General features: G+C 38.6%; 1 protein-coding gene across 3 annotated transcripts in view; it reads right to left on the bottom strand.

The window, feature by feature from the left end:
- The window catches only part of MYO1D (myosin ID), a 350018-nt gene that overhangs the window by 96691 nt on the left and 230402 nt on the right, over nucleotides 1-22925 (bottom strand). For all 3 annotated transcript variants that reach the window (XM_036837322.1, XM_036837323.1, XM_036837324.1), the window contains exon 21: nucleotides 9751-9905. In XM_036837322.1, coding sequence (XP_036693217.1) covers nucleotides 9751-9905 — 155 coding nt within the window. The remainder of the gene's footprint in view (nucleotides 1-9750; nucleotides 9906-22925) is intronic.

The following is a 22925-nucleotide window of genomic DNA, read 5'->3' as shown; positions in this document are numbered from 1 at the left end:
TGAATATACTTTATTAAAAGACTATCTTCAAATGTTTTAGAAAATGTGAAATGTGTGCGTGAGTTCTTGCAGAGGCAGAAATAATGGGTCCAGGTTAAGTAAAGACTGAAGGAGGTGAGAGAAAGGCTAATTTATATTTAGTTGGATCTAGTTTCAGATCAGTATAGAAGGAAATGCCAGGAAAGGGCTGGCTTCAGCTCGTGAGAGAAGATGGTCATGAGAAATTCACTAGGTAGAGAAGAAAGCCATAAGCTTTAACATTTTTGTTTTTGTTTTTAATCATGAAATATTTCAAACATCAGTGCATTTTTCATCTAGAAGTTTGATGAGTCTTTTTTTATATTTTCCATGTCTCTACTTAACTTTTGAACACCTGAAATTTAGTTATAATAACTGTTTTCATGTCTGGGTCTGCTAATTCTAACACCTTTGTCAGTTCTGGGTTGGTTTCAATTGGATGATGGTTTTCCCCTCATACTGGATTGCATTTTCCTGCCTATTTGTATGCCTGGTAATCTTTGATTGGACGTCAGACATTGTGAATTCTACCTTGTTGGGGGTGGATATTTTTGCATTGCTATACATATTCATGAGCTTTGTTCTAGGACACAGTTAAATTACTTGGTAGCAGTCTGATCCTTTTGGGTCTTGCTCTTAAGATTTATTAGGTGGGACTTGAGGGGGATCCTACACAGATCTCTAGCCTTCTCTCTCTGTGCTCCTCTCTGGTACTTTGTCCTGCAAACTTTAGCTTACTTGGTCTCCCCAGACACATGCCTCCATCTCCTGAACCCAGGGAGTCCTTGTGCTTCCCCTGGGTTCCCCCTGCATGCACCATGGCCTGGAGCTCACCCAAGGCAGTGTGCTGGGGTAATTGTAGGCCTCACCTTGTTTGCTTTTCACCTCTCAGGGATCATTGCCCTTCACTGCCTGACGTCTACGGTCTTGAAAATGGCTGTTTCACAGATTCTGTCTTCGCGCTGTTGTTGTTGTTTTAGGCATAAGGGTAAGGCTAGTCCCCCTCCCCTTTTTAACGTAAAGTTTACTCCCATATTTTCCTTTTTTATTCATATGGCTTTCCTTGTTTTCTTTGCTCCTTATTTTCATCTTGCCTGTGCATAGTTCTCTTGCTGTTTTCTTTCTGGCTTATTATTTGCTTTCAGTGGGGGCAGTTATTTGCTGAAATGCAGCCCTAGAAGAGGTGAGGTTACCACACTAGGGTTGTCCTACAGTTTCAATTCAGGCTGTTGACCTCACGTCCTCCTCTCTCCAAACTGCAGCAGCCTCTGCCTGAGGCCACTTCTTCCCTCGGCTGACTCTGTCCTTCCTCTTCACCTTCCATACACTGGGGTCAGCATGACTTAGAAGTTCCTTAGGCCACAGGTGCTCTGGGTGTATCCCTGTAACCATTTCTGCTCTAATGACTATGGTTGGCAGCTGCAGGTTTGCTTCTTATTTGTTCCTATTCCTATTTTACTGAAGATTTATGAACAATAATAAATATTCAATTTTATCAAATAGTACTTTTGTGTTCCATTAAGAACTATTATGTGAATAGACAGACCTTTTTTTTTTTTTTTTTTTAAAGCTGCGTTTTTTTTTAATAGCTACTTTATTTATTTATTTATTTATTTTTGGCTGTGTTGGGTCTTCGGTTCGTGCGAGGGCTTTCTCCAGTTGCGGCAAGCGGGGGCCACTCTTCATCGCGGTGCGGGGACCGCTCTTCATCGCGGTGCGCGGGCCCCTCACCATCGCGGCCCCTCCCGTTGCGGGGCACAGGCTCCAGACGCGCAGGCTCAGCAGTTGTGGCTCACGGGCCCAGCCACTCCGCGGCATGTGGGATCTTCCCAGACCAGGGCTCGAACCCGTGTCCCCTGCATTAGCAGGCAGATTCTCAACCACTGCGCCACCAGGGAAGCCCTAGACAGACCTTTCTAATGGATAACCACCCTTGTATTCTTAGGGCATAGCCCTATACTCAACTATATGCCAATAAACAAACACACAAAGCAGTGACAAAAAAAAGGAACTAAAAAAAAAAAAATCCAGTATCTTGACAGTCTTCTCTTCCTTCCATTTATAAATTTTAAAGACATTTAAAATTATTACGTATATTCAAAGCGTCCTGTGCCAGCCTCGCGGGCTTCCTCCCTGCAGAGCCTGTGAGCGACAGCCCTTCCCTCACACCTGACTGGGCCTCTGGGGCAAGGAGGTGCTGCACGAAAGGAAGTCTGAGGCACAAGAAGTTAACTGCCTGGTCCATGATCACAGAACTACTGTGTGGCTGATAGGGTCTTGGTGCTCTGGCCGGGTGTCAGACCTGAGCCTCTGAGGTGGGAGAGACGAGTTCAGGACATTGTACAACCAGAGACCTCCTGGCTCCACATGATATCAATCGGCGAGATCTCTCCCACAGATCTCCGTCTCAACACTAAGACCCAGCTCCACTCAACGACCAGCAAGCTCCAGTGCTGGACACCCCATACCAAACAACTAGCAAGACAGGAACACAACCCCACCCATTAGCAGAGAGGCTGCCTAAAATCATAATAAGGTCACAGACACCCCAAAACATACCACCGGACACAGTCCTGCCCACCAGAAAGAAAAGATCAAGCCTCAACCATCAGAACACAGGCATCAGTCCCCTCCACCAGGAAGCCTACACAACCCACTGAACCAACGTTACCCACCAGGGGCAGACACCAAAAACAACAGGAACTACAAACCTGCAGCCTGTGAAAAGGAGACCCCAAACACAGTAAGTTAAGGAAAATGAGAAGACAGAGAAATACACAGCAGATGAAGGAGCAAGGTAAAAACCCAACAGACCAAACAAATGAAGAGAAAATAGGCAGTCTATCTGAAAAAGAATTCACAGTAATGATAGTAAAGATGATCCAAAATCTTGGAAATAGAATGGAGAAAATACAAGAAACGTTTAACAAGGACCTAGAAGAACTAAAGAGCAAACAAACAATGATGAACTATACAATAAATGAAATTAAAAATTCTCTAGAAGGAATCAATAGCAGAATAACTGAGGCAGAAGAACGGATAAGTGATCTGCAAGACAGAATGGTGGAAATCACTGCCATGGAACAGAATAAAGAAAAAAGAATGAAAAGAATTGAGTACAGTCTCAGAGACCTCTGGGACAACATTAAACGCACCAACATTCGAATTATAGGGATCCCAGAAGAAGAGAAAAAGAAAGGGACTGAGAAAATATTTGAAGAGATTATAATTGAAAACTTCCCTAATATGGGAAGGGAAATAGTCAATCAAGTCCAGGAAGCACAGAGAGTCCCATACAGGATAAATGCAAGGAGAAACACGCCAAGACACACATTAATCAAACTATCAAAAATTAAATACAAAGAAAAAATATTAAAAGCAGCAAGGGAAAAGCAACAAATAACATACAAGGGAATCCCCATAAGGTTAACAGCTGATCTTTCAGCAGAAACTCTGCAAGCCAGAAGGGAGTGGCAGGACATATTTAAAGTGATGAAAGAGAAAAACCTACAACCAAGATTACTCTACCCAGCAAGGATCTCATTCAGATTCGACGGAGAAATTAAAACTTTTACAGACAAGCAAAAGCTAAGAGAATTCAGCACCACCTTCAGCTTCACAACAAATGCTAAAGGAACTTCTCTAGTTAGGAAACACAAAAGAAGGAAAAGACCTACAATAACAAATCCAAAACAATTAAGAAAATGATAACAGGAACATACATATCGATAATTACCTTAAATGGAAATGTATTAAATGCTCCAACCAAAAGACATAGACTGGTTGAATGGATACAAAAACAAGACCTGTACATATGCTGTCTACAAGAGACCCACTTCAGACCTAGGGACACATACAGACTGAAAGTGAGGGGATGGAAATGGATATTCCATGCAAATGGAAATCAAAAGAAAGCTGGAGTAGCAATTCTCATGTCAGACAAAATAGACTTTAAAATAAGACAAAGAACGACACTACGTAATGATCAAGGGATCAATCCAAGAAGCAGATATAACAATTGTAAATATTTATGCACCCAACATAGGAGCACCTCAATATATAAGGCAAATGTTAACAGCCATAAAAGGGAAATTGACAGTAACACAATAATAGTAGGAGACTTTAACAACCCACTTTCACTAATGGACAAATCAACCAAAATGAAAATAAATAAAGAAACACAAGCTTTAAATGACACATTAAACAAGATGGACTTAATTGATATTTATAGGACATTCCATCCAAAAACAACAGAATACACTTTCTTCTCAAGTGCTCATAGAACATTGTCCAGGATAGATCATATCTGGGGTCACAAATCAAGCCCTGGTAAATTTAAGAAAATTGAAATCATATCAAGTATCTTTTCTGACCACAACACTATAAGACTAGATATCAGTTACAAGAAAAAAAACTGTAAAAAATACAAACACATGGAGGCTAAACAATACACTACTAAGTAACCAAGAGATCACTGAAGAAATCAAAGAGGAAATCAAAAAATACCTAGAAACAAATGACAATGAAAACACGATGACCCAAAACCTATGGGATGCAGCAAAAGCAGTTCTAAGAGGGAAGTTTATAGCAATACAATCCTACCTCAAGAAACAAGAAAAATCTCAAATAAACAATCTAAACTTACACCTAAAGCAATTAGAGAAAGAAGAACAAAAAAACACCTAAGTTAGCAGAAGAAAAGAAATCATAAAGACCAGAACAGAAATAAATGAAAAAGAAATGCAGGAAACGATAGCAGAGATCAATAAAACTAAAAGCTGGTTCTTTGAGAAGATAAAAAAATTGATAAACCATTAGCCAGACTCATCAAGAAAAAATGGGAGAAGACTCAAATCAACAGAATTAGAAATGAAAAAGGAGAAGTAACAACTGACACTGCAGAAATACAAAGGATCATGAGAGATTACTACAAGCAACTATATGCCAATAAAATGGACAACCTGGAAGAAATGGACAAATTCCTAGAAAAACACAACCTTCCAAGACTGAACCAGGAAGAAATAGAATATATAAACAGACCAATCACAAGCACTGAAATTGAGACTGTGATTACAAATCTTCCAACAAACAAAAGTCCAGGACCAGATGGCTTCACAGGGGAATTCTATCAAACATTTAGAGAAGAGCTAACACCTATCCTTGTCAAACTCTTCCAAAATATAGCAGAGGGAGGAACACTCCCAAACTCATTCTACGAGGCCACCATCACCCTGATACCAAAACCAAAGATGCCACAAAAAAAGAAAACTACAGGCCAATATCACTGATGAACATAGATGCAAAAATCCTCAACAAAATACTGGCAAACAGAATCCAACAGCACATTAAAAGGATCATACACCATGATCAAGTGGGGTTTATCCCAGGAATGCAAGGATTCTTCAATATATGCAAATCAATCAATGTGATAAACCAAATGAACAAATTGAAGGATAAAAACCATATGATAATCTCAATAGATGCAGAAAAAGCTTTTGACAAAATTCAGCACCCATTTATGATAAAAACTCTCCAGAAAGTAGGCATAGAGGGAACTTAACTCAACATAATAAAGGCCATATATGAAACATCCACAGCCAACATCGTTCTCAATGGTGAAAACCTGAAACCATTTCCACTAAAATCAGGAACAAGACAAGGTTGCCCACTCTCACCACTATTATTCAACATAGTTTTGGAAGTTTTAGCCGCAGCAATCAGAGAAGAAAAAGAAATAAAAAGAATCCAAATGGGAAAAGAAGAAGTAAAACTGTCACTGTTTGCAGATGACATGATACTATACATAGAGAATCCTAAAGATGATACCAGAAAACTACTAGAGCTCATCAATGAATTTGGTAAAGTAGCAGGAGACAAAATTAATGCATGGAAATCTCTTGCATTCCTATACACTAAGGATGAAGAATCTGAAAGAGAAATTAAGGAAACATTCCCATTTACCATTGCAACAAAAATAATAAAATACCTAGGAATAAACCTACCTAAGGAGACAAAAGACCTGCATGCAGAAAACTATAAGACACTGATGAAAGAAATTAAAGATGATACAAACAAATGGAGAGATATACCATGTTCTTGGATTGGAAGAATCAACATTGTGAAAATGACTATACTACCCAAAGCAATCTACAGATTCATTGCAATCCCTATCAAACTACCAATGGCATTTTTCACGGAACTAGAACAAAAAATTCCACAATTTGTATGGAAACACAAAAGACCCCGAACAGCCAAAGGAATCTTGAGAAAGAAAAATGGAGCTGGAGGAATCAGGCTCCCTGACTTCAGACTCTACTACAAAGCTACAGTAATCAAGACAGTATGGTACTGGCACAAAAACAAAAATATACATCAAAGGAACAGGATAGAAAGCCCAGAGATAAACCCATGCACATATGGTCACCTTATCTTTGATTAAGGAGGGAAGAAAATACAATGGAGAAAAGACAGCCTCTTCAATAAGTGGTGCTGGAAAAACTGGACAGCTACATGTAAAAGTATGAAATTAGAACACTCCCTAACACCACACACAAAAACAAACTCAAAATGGATTAAAGACATAAATGTAAGGCCAGACACTATAAAAGTCTTAGAGGAAAACACAGGCAGAACACTCTATGACATAAATCACAGCGAGATCCTTTTTGACCCACTTCCTAGAGAAATGGAAATAAAAACAAAAATAAACATATGGTACCTAATGAAACTTAAAAGCTTTTTCACAGCAAAGGAAACCATAAACAAGATGAAATGACAACCCTCAGAATGGGAGAAAATATTTGCAAATGAAGCAACTGACAAAGGATTAATCTCCAAAATATACAAGCAGCTCATGCAGCTCAATATCAAAAACAAACAAACAACCCAATCCAAAAATGGGCAGAAGACCTAAATAGACATTTCTCCAAAGAAGATATACAGATTGCCAACAAAGACATGAAAGGATGCTCAACATCATTAATCATTAGAGAAATGCAAATCAAAACTACAATGAGGTATCACCTCACACTGGTCAGAATGGCCATCATCAAAAAGTCTACAAACAATAAATGCTGGAGAGGGTGTGGAAGAAAGGGAACCCTCTTGCAGTGTTGGTGGGAATGTAAATTGATACAGCCACTATGGAGAACAGTATGGAGGTTCCTTAAAAAACTAAAAATAGAACTACCATATGACCCAGCAATCCCACTACTGGGCATATACCCTGAGAAAACCATAATTCAAAGAGTCATGCACCACAATGTTCATTGCAGCTCTATTGACAATAGCCAGGACATGGAAGCAACCTAAGTGTCCATCGACAGATGAATGGATAAAGAAGATTTGGCACATATATACAATGGAATATTACTCAGCCATAAAAAGAAATGAAATTGAGTTATTTGTAGTGAGGTGGATGGACCTAGAGTCTGTCATACACAGTGAAGTAAGTCAGAAAGAGAAAAACAAATACCGTATGCTAACACATATATATGGAATCTAAATAAAAAAGGTTCCGAAGAACCTAGGGGCAGGACAGGAATAAAGATGCAGACGTAGGGAATGGACTTGAGGACACGGGGAGGGGGAAGGGTAAGCTGGGACGAAGTGAGAGAGTGGCATGGACATATATACACTACCAAATGTAAAACAGATAGCTAGTGGGAAGCAGCTGCATAGCACAGGGAGATCAGCTTGGTCCTTTGTCACTACCTAGGGAGGTGGGATAGGGAGGGTGGGAGGGAGACGCAAGAGGGAGGGGATATGGGGATATATGTATGCATATAGCTGATTCATTTTGTGATACAGCAGAAACTAACACACCATTGTAAAGCAATTATATTCCAATAAAGATGTTAAAAAAAATTCTTACATATATTTGAGATAGAAATGTATCTCAGAACACATGCTAGGAAAAGAAAGCATTTGATGGATTCTAGAACCAGATTCACATATTTCCACCACTTGTAGAGGCATTTAACAGGGGTTAGAATTTCAGAAATAAGGACTCAGATTGAGAAAAAATACTTCAGTTTCCCAGGCAAAAACTATTTATTACTACAGGCATCCAAATGAAAGGTAAAGATTAAAATCCCTTCGATTATCCATACTGTGCTATAACTACATATTAGGAAGAAAATAGGCCTGTTTATTTGAGTTATAGACTTTATTGTAGAGATGCCTTCTCCATGTCTTTCCCTTCCATTCTAAACTCTTCAGTATTTCTCTTACTTGATAGTTATTTGGCAGATGGAAGGGAATTTTTCAAAGGCCTATATGTTTATTATTATCTTTTGGTAATTCCTTAGTTGGCTCTTATTTTTTCCCACCAGATGACCATGAAACATTATTTTATTTATAGCATTTAGAAACATTTAATTATATAAGATATTTAAAGATCTGTTTTGATCTAGGATACAAGGTTTAAGAACATAAAATAAATGGCCTGTGCAGCTCACTTTTAAAATTATACTCCATACATTTATCAGTAAAAAGGAACACAGCAGAATTAGATGTGTGGACAGCAGATTCTAAATACGCCTTTGTTTAGAGAAAAGCCATGTCTAAACTTAAAGGAAAAGAAATACTCATGAGGAACTAGATTACTGTTGGCAACGTAGTAAATGTCTTTTAGGAAGAAAAGCAACTGGACACTGGGCTCATTTCTCAGTCCCTGAGTTTGGAGGAGTGGTTTCCTTCTGGCATCAGGGTGGTGGGGTGGCAGAGACAGTGTGCCACAATGGGAAGAACATCTGAGTTTGGAGTCAGAGAAACACCCAACTCCAAATACTCCATGACCTCCTTTGGGAAGAGAAACCCCATCTCTAAAACAACTCTAATAAATAACAAGTCACTTCTCTGCTTAAAATTATCCATTCACTGGTCCCCATCACCATCAGGATCTGCTCCCCGTTTATATCTCTCACATCACTGTTCACTACACAGACATAAACAACCACCCCAGGTATCGCCTAGGGCTACTATGAAGTTCTCAAGACAATGCCACGTTCCCTCATGACTCCATGTTTTTGCAGAGGTAATTGCCTCTTCAGAATCCCTTTAGTCAAAATAAGGTCATTAAGGTGAGTCTTAATCCAACGTGACTGGTATCCTTAAAGGAAGAGGAAATTTGGACATAGTCACGTACAGAAGGAAGACCATGTGAAGACACAGAGAGAAGATGGCCATCTACAAGCCAAGAAGAGTGGCCTCAGAAGAAACAACCCTGCAGACACCTTGATCTCAAAATCTAGCCTCCAGAATTGTGAGAAAATAAATCACTTTATTAAAAATATAAAAAAAAAAAAAAGAATCCCTTTAGTCTTTGTGGACCTACATGTCATCCTAAACCTGCCTTCTAATCTATTTATATTCATAGTAGCTACTCTAACTGATTATACGTGGGGTAAATGAGAACCTGTGACAATAAGAATATAAAGTAAGTTTTCTGTCTTTTGGATTTAATTACATTTGGATTGGCAGTGAAGAAATCACCATTGGGGAAATCTCTCACTGTTGATTCAGCTGGAGGCTGGAAAAGTAGACGATCATCCCTCATCTTGAAACTAAGGCTGGATGCTAATTTTGCCTTCTGGGAAACAGATGATTTAAGTTTTCCTTAAGAAGGAAAATAACTCAGTACACTAAAATTGGCACAAAACAAGTTCAGTGAGAATTATGATAAAAGATTTCATATATTTTCAACTTAGTTAAACAAAAATCAAACTTTACCTCTTGAAATGATTCACCAGGACTCCAACCAGCTCTCCAATTCGACTCTCATGGGTTGGCTGTTTGCTGAAGAGACAGACAATGAGGTCTTTGTTGTCTTTTGTATGGAACACTACCAGTTGGTCCTTCCCATTGGAGACGCTCAGACCAGTCAACTGCAAGGAGACAAGGCATGGAAACTGTAAGGGTGGTTCTCAAAAGAAGGAATTTAAAAATACAGTTTGTAATGGTTCTACTCAGTAACTCTGATGACATTAATCCTTATCGAGCTTCATGAAACAAGCAGATGAAAGGAAATAATAAAGGTAAGAACAAAAATTAACAAAATTTAAAGCAGAAAAACAATAGGGTAAAATCAATGAAACAAAGAGCTGGTTCTTTCAAAAGATAGATACAATTGCTGAATCTCTAGTCCGAAAGAATAAAAGAGAGAAGACCTAATCACCCATATCAGAAATGGAAGAGGGGCTATTACTACAGATCACGTAGACATTAAAAGGATAATAAAGGAATATTTACAACAACTTTATGCACATAAGTTCAACAACTTAGACAAAACCAAACAATTCCTTGAAAGCCATAAACTACCAAAATTCACCCAAGAAGAAATAGATAACCTGAATACTGCTATATCTATTAAAGAAATTAAATTTGTAGTTAAAAACCTTTCAAAAAAGAAAACTCCAGGAGGCTCAGATGATTGCCTTGGTAAATTCTACCAAATATTTAAAGAAGAAATAATATCAATTCTCCACATCTCTTCTAGAAAACGGAAGAGAAGGGAACACTTCAAAACTCATTTTATGGGCACTGTCCTGATGCCAAAAATAGACAAAGGCAGTACAAGAAAACTACAAACCAATATCCAATATCCTTCATGAACATGGATGTAATTAGAATGGCCAAAATATCAGCAAATCAAATCCAAAAATACATAAAAACAAAAATGCATCATGACCAAGTGGAGTTAATCTAAGAAATGCATAGCTAGTTTTGTATTAAAAATATCAATCAATGTAATCCATCATAGCAACAGAAAAAAAAACAAAGCTACACTATTTACAATTGTCAGGACATGGAAGCAACCTAAATGTCCACTGACAGATGAATGCATAAAGAAGATGTGGCATATATATATACAATGGAATATTACACAGCCATAAAAAGAAACAAAATTGACTTATTTGTAGTGAGGTGGATGGACCTAGAGTCTGTCATACAGAGTGAAGTAAGTCAGAATGAGAAAAACAAATACAGTGTGCTAACGCACATATATGGAATCTAAAAAAAACAGTACTGATGAACCTAGTGGCAGGGCAGGAATAAAGACGCAGATGTAGAGAATGGACTTGAGGACACGGGGAAGGGGAAGCTGGGACAAAGTGAAAGAGTAGCAATGACATATATGCACTACCACATGTAAAATGGATGGCTAGCGGGAAGCAGCCGCATAGCACACGGAGATCAGCTTGATGCTTTGTGACCACCTAGAGGGGTGGGATAGGGAGGATGGGAGGGAGGCTCAAGAGGAAGGGGATATGGGGATATATGTATAATTATAGCTGATTCACTTTGTTGTACAACAGAAACTAACACAACATTGTAAAGCAATTATACTCCAATCAAGATATATAAAAAAAGAAAGCTATCATATCAATTGATGCAGAAAAAGCATTTGATAAAATTCAACATCCATTCATGATATAAATCTCTCAGCAAACAGGATTAGAAGAGAATTCAACCTATTAATGACATCTACAAAAACGCCACAGCTAACATCTTACTAAGTGGTGAAAGACTGAGTGTTTTCCCCAAAGATCAGCAGCGATGTAAGGATTTCTACTGTTACTGCTGCTGGGCAACTTCATACTGGAAGCCCTAGCCAGTGCCTTAAGGCAGGTTTAAATAAATTAAAAGGCATACAGTTTAAAAGGGAAGAAACAAATGACTTTATTTTCAGATTACATGATCGTCTATGTAGAAAATCCCAAGGAATTTACAAAATAGCTCTCAGAACTAATTAGTGGGTTTAGCAAGGTCACAAAACACAAGGTCAACAGACAAAAATATTTCTATATACCAGCAATGAAAAACTGGAAACAGAAATTTAAAACCAAAACCATCCACAACTTCAAAACCAAAAATACTTAGATATAAATATAACAAAACATGTGTAAGACCTGTAAGCTGAAAACTATGAAATGTTGATGAAAGAAATCAAATGAAAATGCTGATGACAGGAATAAAAGAAAATCTAAATACACAGAGAGGAATAATGTATTCATGGTTTGGAAAACTCAATATTGTTGAATACTGCCAATTTCCCCCAAATCGATCTATAGATTTAATGCAATCTCAACCAAAATCCCAGCAGAATTTTTGGTAGATATCAACGAGCTGATTCTAAAACGTATATGGAAAGGCAAAGGAACTAGAGTAGCCAAAACAATTTGAAAAAGAAGAACAAAGTTGGAGGACTCACAGTAGCTGATTTTCTTACTATAAAGCTACAGTAATCAAGACAATGTAATTGTCAAAAGGATTGTCAAAGGGATAAAAACATAGATCAGTGGGAACAGAATGGAGAGTCAGATATAGTCTCACATAAATATGACCGATTGATTTTTCACAAAGATGCAAAGGCAATTCAATGGAGAAAGGATACTTTGGACATTTGGATAACTCAGAACATTTGGACATCCACATGCCAAAAGAAATAAACATTGACCTAAATCTCACATCTCATGAAAAATTAATTCAAAATGGATCATAGATCTAAATGTAAAATGTAAAACCATAAAACTTTTAGAAGAAAACACAGGAGAAAATCTCTGTGACCTTGGATTGGGCAAAGATTTCTTAGAAATGACATCAAAAGCACAACCCATAAAAGAAAAAAATACTGTTAAACTAAACTTCATAAAATTTAGAACTTTTCTCTAAGACAGACATTGGTAGGAGAATGGAAAGACTGCCCACAGATTGGGAGAAAATATTTGCAGAGATATATCTGATAAAGGACCTGTGTCCAGAATATATAAAGAACTCTTAAAACTCAACAACAAGAGAGCAAACAAGTCAACTTAAAATGGGCAAAAGATTTGAAGTCACTTTACCAAAGAAGACCTATGGGTGGTAAACAGGTGCTCAACATCACTAGGCACTACAGAAATGCAAATTAAGACTATAACAAGATATCACCACAAGCCTATCAGAATGGCCAAAATAAAGACGAAACAAAGAAGAAGAACAACAACAAAAGTGACAATACCAAAGAGGATGTAGAACAATCAACTCTCATACATTGTTGGTGGGAATGTAAAATGGTACGATCACTGGGAAAACAGTTTGGCAGTTACTCAAAAAGTTAAACATAGAATTACCACATGAACCAGAAATCTCGGTCCTAGGCATTTATCCCAGAGAAATAAAAATTTATGTTCACACAAAAACTTACACATGAATGTTTACAGCAGTTCTATTCATAACTGCCCCAAACTGGAAACCACCAGAATATCCATCAATAGGTGAATAAGCAAACTGTGATACATCTATACAATGGAATGCTATTCAGCAATAAAAAGGAATGAACTAATAATACAAATTATTGATATGCATCACCATGGTTTATTTTCAAAGGCATTATGCTGAGTGAAAGCAGCCAGTATCAAAAGGTTACATACTATACGACTCCATTTATGTGATATTCTGGAATATAGTTGTCAGGGATTGGGGTCAGGGGGAGTCTGATACAAAGGAGTTTTTTTGGGGGTAATGGAATGACTCTGTATCCTCATTGTGGTGGTGGTTACAGAAATCTATGCATGTATTAAGACCCACAGACCTGTATACAATCACCACTACCAAAAGCCAATTTTATCTATTATACGCAAATTAAAAAAATATAGCTCCTTGGTTATTTTGATCCCTAGATCTACCTTGGTCAATAAAGCAGAAACCCGAGTGATTTCTTATTCTGTGGTTTGTTCTTCTATTGCAGAAAATACCAAAGTGCCACCTCCTGGCTGCCACAGGTGCTGTCAGTCTGGCAATCAGCATTGACAGGATACCCGCTGGGGGCAATGCAGAGTGCCAGGCAGCCTGGGGGTGGGGATGGAAGTACCAAAGATGCAGAAGGTATAATCCCTGTTCTAGGGGGATTCATGATCCAGTTGGATGAGTGGAAGAGACACATACCCCAAAACTGAAGAACACTTTAAGTTCATACGTTTGGAAGATCATTTAGTCTCATGCCCATATTTTACAGATAAGAAAACTGAGGCTCAAAGAAGTTAGCTGACTTGCAGACCCTGAAACTGGAACTCAGGCCTGCAGACGGACCCAGACCCATGTTCTTTCTATCACAGTAGGCTTTTCCAAATATCAAGGACAAATGAACATAAGCTGTAAAAATAAGCATCCCTAAATGTCACATAAATAAATTTTCATAGCAGGTGAGTTCTTAGGTTGATTTTAAAGAATACCAGGGTCAGCGCTCAATGGAGAGAAGGCAAAATATTCAAGGAGCTGGAAATCATTTGACAAACCTACATTAGATCATGGGTTTTCTGAGGCCATGGATAAGAGAATGTAACAATCTTTCTGACACTTAGATGATTTTTTTGTGTTTTTTTTTTTGGTTTGGTTTGGTGTACACTGGCTTTTTTTAAAGTTCTTTTTAAAAATATTTTATTGAAGTATAGTTGATTTACAGTGTTGTGTCAATTTCTGCTGTACAGCAAACTGATTCAGTTATACATATATATACTCTTTTTCATTTCTTTTCCATTATGGTTTATCACAGGATATTAAATATAGTTCCCTGTGCTATACAGTAGGAACTTGTTGTTTATCCATCCTATATATACTAGTTTGCATCTGCTAACCCCAAGCTCCCAATCCTTCCCTCCCCCACCCCCAGATGATTTTTATATGAGTAAATTAAAAATATCATTTTCATTTAAAAAAACATGTTATGTCCATGATCCTTCTCTCTCATTTATTTTATATACAAAATTCAAAATGAAATTTATGTAGCACTTCACAGGAGAGCTTGATTAAAGCCTAATAAAATGAGAATTCTAACAGCACCAACTCTGCCTGCATATCCCAGGAACATTAGCTGCAGGGGTCCGGGGAAAGGGACCGATTCAGCAGTGAATGCTGAAACCATCCAGATAGAAGGTCCCTTCCTGGATGCTGTCGGGCTAGAGCAGAGGCGCCTATGACTGTTTTCTCAGCCACCTTCCCACCTCGGGGTGTGGGCTTCCCTTCCTGCCCTTCCCTATTCTGCCCTGCCTGAGAGGCTTCACCTGGATGGACATAGGAATTCTTCATGTGTGTTCTCAGGCCTATGGGCGTGCCAGAGCCCCAGCAGAAAAGAGGGAAAACAGCACCTACTTTCCTCTGCTGCACAGATAATGAAAGATTAAGATCCTGTTGTCACCAAGGCAGGACAAACAGCATCCAGGATGTCTCTTTTGTTCTGGGAGACAGGATGCTAGATGGGAAAAAGCAGTGGAGTAAGGGATGACCTGGGTGCTCACCTCAATCCAGCCGTGTGAGCCTGAGCGAATCATTTAATTTTGGGGGAGGCCATCTGTCTCCTTTTCTGCAAGATAAGGATCCTACTAGGTGTCTCATCTACCTCGTAAGATTGTGGCAAGGATCAAATAGGAGCAACTCAGAGGTATAAAAAGATAAATAAGCAAAACCCCCTGCCTTCAAGGGTTTTTACACTCTAACAGAAGATATGCCAGCAAAATCTGAAAAACTTTACACAAGGTACCATGCCAAGGGAGGTATTGTATGCAAATACATTAGTTAGGGAAGGGATCCTACCTCAGTTATCTTCGGGCAGCCAGAACATACAAGTAAGTTCTCTGAACAAAAGTGAAACTCCTTATCAGGGCTTCCCCCTACTAGTTGCCTTCTTATTTTTCATAATCTGTGAGATCTCTATGCCATGATAAATCTAAACCTTCCTCTTCTTTGGTTTTGAAGGTTTGAGCAGGGCAGATACAATCTCTGATGCTAATCTAACTCAATTCTCCTAGACCCTCCTCCTATGGAGGATCAAACAGTGAACATAACCAGACAAGTAAAAAGAACGTTATAGGGCTTCCCTGGTGGCGCAGTGGTTGAGAATCTGCCTGCTAATGCAGGGGACACGGGTTCGAGCCCTGGTCTGGGAAGATCCCACATGCCGCGGAGCAACTAGGCCCGTGAGCCACAACTAATGAGCCTGCGCGTCTGGAGCCTGTGCTCCGCAACAAGAGAGGCCGCGATGGTGAGAGGCCCGCGCTCCGTGATGAAGAGTGGTCCCCGCTTGCCGCAACTAGAGGAAGCCCTCGCACAGAAACAAAGACCCAACAGAGCCAATAAATAAATAAATAAATAAATAAATAAATAATAATTAAAAAAAAAAGAACGTTATAACTTTCTAATCATTAGTAAAAAGAGAATAAATAAAACTTGAACAACATAGCAACTAGAAAAAAAAGAAGGAAGTAGCACAGAAGTATTAAAAATGGAAAGCGTTTAAATAACACAATCAAATTTAAGAAAACAAAATTTGTCAGTTTCTATAAGAAATGTGAATGGGATACAACTCTTTTATTGGATGAAAATGGGTCACGGATTAGGTCAAAAAAGAAATTTAACTTTACTCTGTTTATAAAAGATGCATCTAAAACAAAAAGACATAGAACAAAAATGAAAGGATGGACAAAGACGTATCAGAAAGAAACTAGGGATGGGAATAGGAATAACAGACAAAGCAAAATCCAAGGCAAAAAACAAAACTTTTTCATTTTATATTGACAAAAATATAACAAAAAATGAAAACCACCACCTTCATGCACTGAATAACATGGTACTGAAACGTACAAAGCAAAAATTATTCTTATACAAAAGAAATGGACCAAGTTGTGATTTTAGTGGACGACCCAGTGCTTGGCAGTTCAAGCAGGCAAAAAGCAAATGAGTATGGAGAGTGGCTGAATAATCAATGTATTTGATTATCAGTTACGTGGAATTTTTACACACATTTATTGGGGTCCCTGAAAGATTTACACATATGTATTATGTGTTGGGCCAAAAGTAACATTCCTCTCCCCAATTACAAAAAGTAGGATATGCACTGACCCTAATCACAGTGCAGTAAAACTAGAAAATTATATAAAGGTTAACAACGCAACCTTATCACTGAGAATTTTTTAAAAGAACTATCTCTTTAGGCAACTCCTGGATTATAGTTGCAACTACAGACAATGAAGAAGTTAATGAGAAAGAGAATTTTACATCAGAATTCATGGATGCAGCCAAAGCTATATTCAAAAGAAAACACATTGCCTTAAATACTTTTGTTATTAAATGAGAAAAAAAGGAAGTAAATTAAATACCAAAAACCTAGAGAAAGAGCAAAAGAAATCTATCAAGGTAAAAATCAGTGAAGATAAAATCAGAAATCGATGAATGAGCAAAACAATATAGATGATAAACCCAAGAGCTGGTTCTTTGAAAAGACCACTAAAGAACCAAACCCTTGGCAGCGTCTAATCAGGAAAAAACAAGGCAAAAACACAGATATCTAACATGAGGAATGAGAAAGAGATTGAAGAAAACGTGTGATGTCTTTAGAAATTATGAGAATAACATCTGTAATTTCCTATTAATAAATTAAGTATTTGTGAAATGCATGCTTTTATAGGAAAATACAAATTACTAAAAATTGACTCAAAGATAGATGAAATAATCAGAATCAATTCATAACTAGGGGAATTTTTTTTTCACGTTGGCAGAAAACACTCTCCTAAATGTTCCTGGGCACAGATGACGGTAGTATAGGCCATCAAGCCCCAGGTAATTCCTACGCTACGGAAAATGCTCTAGAACATAAACAGACACCATCCCGACTCATTTTATTGGATCCTGGTAGCAAAACTTGATGAAGATCTCTTTCACACACACGCACACACACCTAGAGACCAGTCTCACAAGGACAGACGCAAATATACAAAATAATTAACAAACTCAATTCAGCAGGCTAATACACCATGACCAAGAGGGCACCGTTGACAAGTGTAAGGATGGCTCACTAATAAGAAATGCATCCATATTGCTCAGCTGATTAATAGGTCACATTTATGCGTCATCTGTGTGTTCGTCCCACTAGAATTATCTCCTTGCTTGACAGCTTTCACTTTTTCAAGGCAAGTATGAAGTTATGTCCTTGTACTGTTTTTATTTTACAGTATTCCATGGTATATAAAACAGTATCGCTCTCCATAGAAAGTTGGTAAATACTCAAATGTATTTATTATCATATCAACCCTACAATATTAGTTTTAACTTTTTTCTAACCACTGGTAATCTTTGCCAGCAAAGCATTGTGGATAAAGGAGAGAATAGACTTCCTCCCCTGTAGAAAAGTTATTACTGGACTAGAAACAAGTATCATGACTGAGCATGGAGACTTTGGCCTGGATCTTTTAATACAATTTTTAAATGACAGAGACTAAGTATGTTAATAGATACTGTCTCTCTTTTACTATTTTTATAAATAGCAGGTAAGAAAAGAATTAACTGGAAATTAAAACATATGACCCTACTCACACCAAAATACTCCATACATCTTGACCCATCAGTCAAATAGGATTTTAAAAATTGAGGTATAAATTATGTACAGTAAAATTCACAGACTTTTAAGTGTTTAGGTGGATGATTTTTGACACCCAAATCAAGATACAGAACATTTCCATCATGCCAGAGAGTTTCCTATGAATGTTCTTTTTTAAGACTTAGTTCTATATTTGTAAGTCAAATTGGCTTACTTAGCTCTTGAGAGCTAAAAAGATTAGCTCATTACTTAGACCTAGAAAGCCAGAGGTCCACTGTAGTAAGAACAAACTCACAAAATACTGAATTTTCTCTTTATCTTTTCTCTGTTTTCATGAATTGTACCATTAGGATTATGAGAATTTTACAAAGAAAATAGTTAATCTTTGAAGGTGACAAACCAGACAAATGCTGTAATGGTAATCTTAAAGGAACTATTTAAAATATGATAATAATAGAATATAGGTTTATTCAAGTTGCTTGAAATAGGTAGTTTGGAATTTAAACTATTTTTTGGTGGTCTATATATTCTTCTCATAGTAAGATTCATTGCAATAGAATTTAACTTCATTTGATTTCTCTTAATGACAGATAGTCCTTGGTTTCTGATCTCCAGTTTTCAATAATTAAAAAAAAATTATGTTGAGGCTATAAACCCACAGTTGTTGGATTAGGTTCAGCCTCACTTTGTAGGACAAGAACAGGGACAGGGTTAATACTTCCCCAAAGTCCACTGTAACCACCAGTCATTTTGCTTGCTGTCTTTTTTTAAAACATATATCCACTCTTGTAAAAATTCTTTCAGGTCATTACAGAGTATTGAGAAGAGTGCCCTGTGCTATACAGTAGGTCCTTATTAGTTATCTATTTTATATATAGTAGTATGTATATGTCAATCCCAATCTCCTAATTTCCTCCCCTCTTTCCCCCTGGTAACCATAAGTTTGTGTTCTACATCTGCGACTCTATTTCTGTTCTGTAGATAAGTTCATTTGTACCATTTTTTTAGATTCCACATATAAGCGATATATTTGTTTTTCTCTGTCTGACTTACTTCACTCAGTGTGACAATCCATGTTGCTGCAAATGACATTATTTCATTCTTTTTTTATGGCTGAGTAATATTCCATTGTATATATGTACCACATCTTCTTTATCCGTTCATCTGTCGATGGACATTTAGGTTGCTTCCGTGTTTTCGCTACTATAAATAGTGCTGCAATGAACATTGTGGTGCAAGTATCTTTTCAAATTGTGCTTGCTGTCTCTTTTGCTTCATATTCTATCTTTATTTCTCTGTCTGCATCTGTACGTGTGTGCACAAGCTTTGTCACTGAAAACTGTGGGGCCTCAAAATGCTAGCAGTAAACTCCAGGATCCCAAACAACAATTTCAAAAAACTGAAGACTTCTGGAGAATGTGGGAATCACGAGAAAGGGCCCTGATACTTTATGACAAAAATCTCTAATAATGGAATACGCCACGAGCCCTTGAGCTCTTGTGACTCTGAAAAGAGTTAATCTTTTAAAATGGTGATCAACTCCTTTAAAGCCATCCAGGTCTGACCAGGGAGGAGAATGCATGCCTTTTTATAGGGCTTCCTGGCTAGTTTTCACTCTGGGGCCTTCTTGTTCCAGACTTACTCCCAGGAAGCAGCTACTCCATGTCTTCTTGAGTGGGTCTCTTCTCTTCTGTGGTTAGTGCTCTCTGCAAACACCTCCAAGGGACTTCACTAACTTGGGGCTGCCCCCCACCCCAATCAGGGATGTGCTTAAAACTCAAAGAGCTTTCATAAAATTGTACGAAAATCATTTCGTTTCTTCAGGTATCTGCTTGTATAGTGATATATACACTTGGCCTTTGGGATTTTCTATTCCCTACTTCGGTTCTTTGGTTTGACAGCAGAGTTATAATATTTATGCTATTTTGATCTCATTTAACAAATTGATTTGGCTGCTCAATGATGGAGAACATTCTGTTCATTCTGTTTTCCATTCAGAAGCTTGGAAGACAGATGCTCTGACTTTCTGTAGGATGCCTGGTGACTTTATTTCTTGCTTTGTCTCCCTGTTCTCTGTTCATCTGTCTCTCCCGATCTCCCTTCTTCTCTCCCTTTCCCTCTTTCTTCCTCCTTCTCTTCCTCTCTCTCCTTGGCCCAACTAGCTATAAATCAGAGATCTTAATGAATCAGATCTGTCATAGAAATAATGCAGAGTTTGGGATAAATAAGAGTTTATCCCTCATCATTTGGAAGCAATGCTTGTGCCCTGAGCCACTATGTAGGGGTGGCTCTATCCCGAGGTCACTGTGCTATGAGGATCTCAAGCCTCTTGGAGAGGTCAAGGGTTGACCCTCCGGTCAGCAGTCCTGGTACGAGCCCTTCCAGCCCCAGCGCCAGAAGAGTGAGCATATGAGGGTCCCAATGATCCCAAGCCTCAGTTGTTGAGTAACTTCCAGCTTTTGTGTCTTCCCAACCAAAGCCCTAGGTATTGTGGAACAAAGGTGAACTGGCCCCATTGTGCCCTTTCCAAATTCCTGACCCATGGAATCCATGATCATAATAAAATGGTGGTACACTACTATATTTAAAATAGGTAACCAACAAGGACCTACTGTATAGCACAGGGAACTGGGCTCAATATTCTGCAATAACCTAAATGGGAAAAGAATCTGAAAAAGAAAGGATACTTGTATGGGTATAACTGAATCACTTTGCTGTACACCTGTAACTAACACATCATTGAATCAACTGTACTCCAAAACAAAATAAAAATTAAAAAAATAATAAAATGGTCATTTATTTTACTCCACTAAGTCTGGGGTGGTTGGGTACACAGCAATAGTTGACTGGAATCAAAATTTGGGAGCAGAGAGGTGCTACTGTAACACAATACTAAACAGCTGGCACTGGCTTTGTGAAGTGGGTCACAGCTGGAAGAGCCTTGAGGGGCCTGCTGGTGGAATCACGATGGGCTTTAAGCAGGTGGTCACAAGGGCCTGAAGGGAAGCAAGTCAAATATGATTTCAAGCTTGAGGAAAGGGGACCCTTGATACCAAGTGGCAGGAAATTTGACAACACTGTTGACTATGGGAAGGCAGAAAACAGAAAAGGTACCTAACAAATTCAATGATCTAGATAAGGATTTCTAGACAGGACACTGGAAGTGCCACCTGGCTGCTTCTTGCTGTCTATGAAAACACGTGAGAGGAGAGAGATGATCTTAATACAGAACTGTTCAGCTTTCATGCAAAATTTAGAGGAAATATAAAGCAGCCTGCACTTGCTGGGTTTGAAAATAAAACTGTTTCTTATTCCCAGCTTCTCCAGATGGCAAATGATTCTCAAATTGGGAAACGGTTTCAGGGCAATGATCAAGTCCAGAGCAGGACTGTAAAATCCTTTGTCAAAACCTCAGAAAGATCTAAGGCAGTGTCGCATAGAAACTTCCAGGCAGATTAAAGATCTTCAGGGCGTGCCTTTCTCTATTAAACAATGGGGCTCTTAAGAGTCTTAGGGACCTTGTCCCATAGTAGCTCATAAGGAGCCCCAGGTACAGGAGAGCTTATCTTGCAGAGGTTTGTGGGCGTGGTTTTAGTGGATTATAAATTGATGCACAATAAGTCCACCAAGATTTCAAAGGAATTGTATCAGGTTGGACTGAAAGGGGCAGAGACGTTACAAAATGTGCAGAGGCTTTTGCACCCCCAACTTTTGATGGGCAGGAAGCAGACCAAGAAGGCTACTTAGTTTCAAACACAGATGGCCCTTGACTATTAGGTGCCTCCCATTTCCCATCTCTTGGAATGGGGAGTGTCTAGTGGGGTATCCCATCCCTGTGTCACCATTGTATGTTGGGTATGTGGGGCAGATAACTTGTCCTTTTAAGGACCTGGGTTTCACAGGTCTTCAGATTGAAGAACTCTAGTTGAGGAACTGCATCTAAACTGACTTACATGATGAGATCCTGGACCACAACCCTGAACCTGATGACATTAGGGGATGAGACTTTGGGGCATCTTGGGTGGGGGTGAGTATATTTTGAATGTCAGAGTAATGAAAATAATTTTTTATTTTTTGAAAATAATTTTTGACGAAGGGGTAGACTGTGGAGGGTTTAAAACTTGTTCATAAATCCTTTGACATTCCTCCCATTGAGAGACGGGGGTCTCTGTTCCCTCCCCTTGAATCTGGGCTGATCATAGTACTTGCTTCTAACCAATAAAATGCAAAGTGGTGATGCTGTGTGACTTCCGAGGTTAGGTCATAAAAAGGGGATGCAGCTTCTGCCTCGTTCACTGGGACGCTCATATTCTGAGCCCTAAGCTCCCCCGTAAGAAGCCTGATTACCCTGCGGCCACCATGCCATAAGGAAGCCAAGAGTCTCCGAAAGGGCTCATAAGGCTCTCCAGTCAGTAGCCCCGGTCTTCAAGTCCTCCCAGCCCAGGTAGGTGTCAGTCATCGAAGTGAATGAGCCTTCAAATGATTCCAGCTCTCAGCCCTTGAGTCGCCCCCCAACCTTCTAGTCTCCTCAGCTGAGGCCCCAGATATTGCAGAG

The sequence above is a fragment of the Balaenoptera musculus genome, chromosome 20 (assembly GCF_009873245.2).
Source record: "Balaenoptera musculus isolate JJ_BM4_2016_0621 chromosome 20, mBalMus1.pri.v3, whole genome shotgun sequence".
Classification (NCBI taxonomy): domain Eukaryota; kingdom Metazoa; phylum Chordata; class Mammalia; order Artiodactyla; family Balaenopteridae; genus Balaenoptera; species Balaenoptera musculus.
Note: the sequence above shows the minus strand (reverse complement) of the source record. Positions and strands in the feature narration are given on the sequence as shown.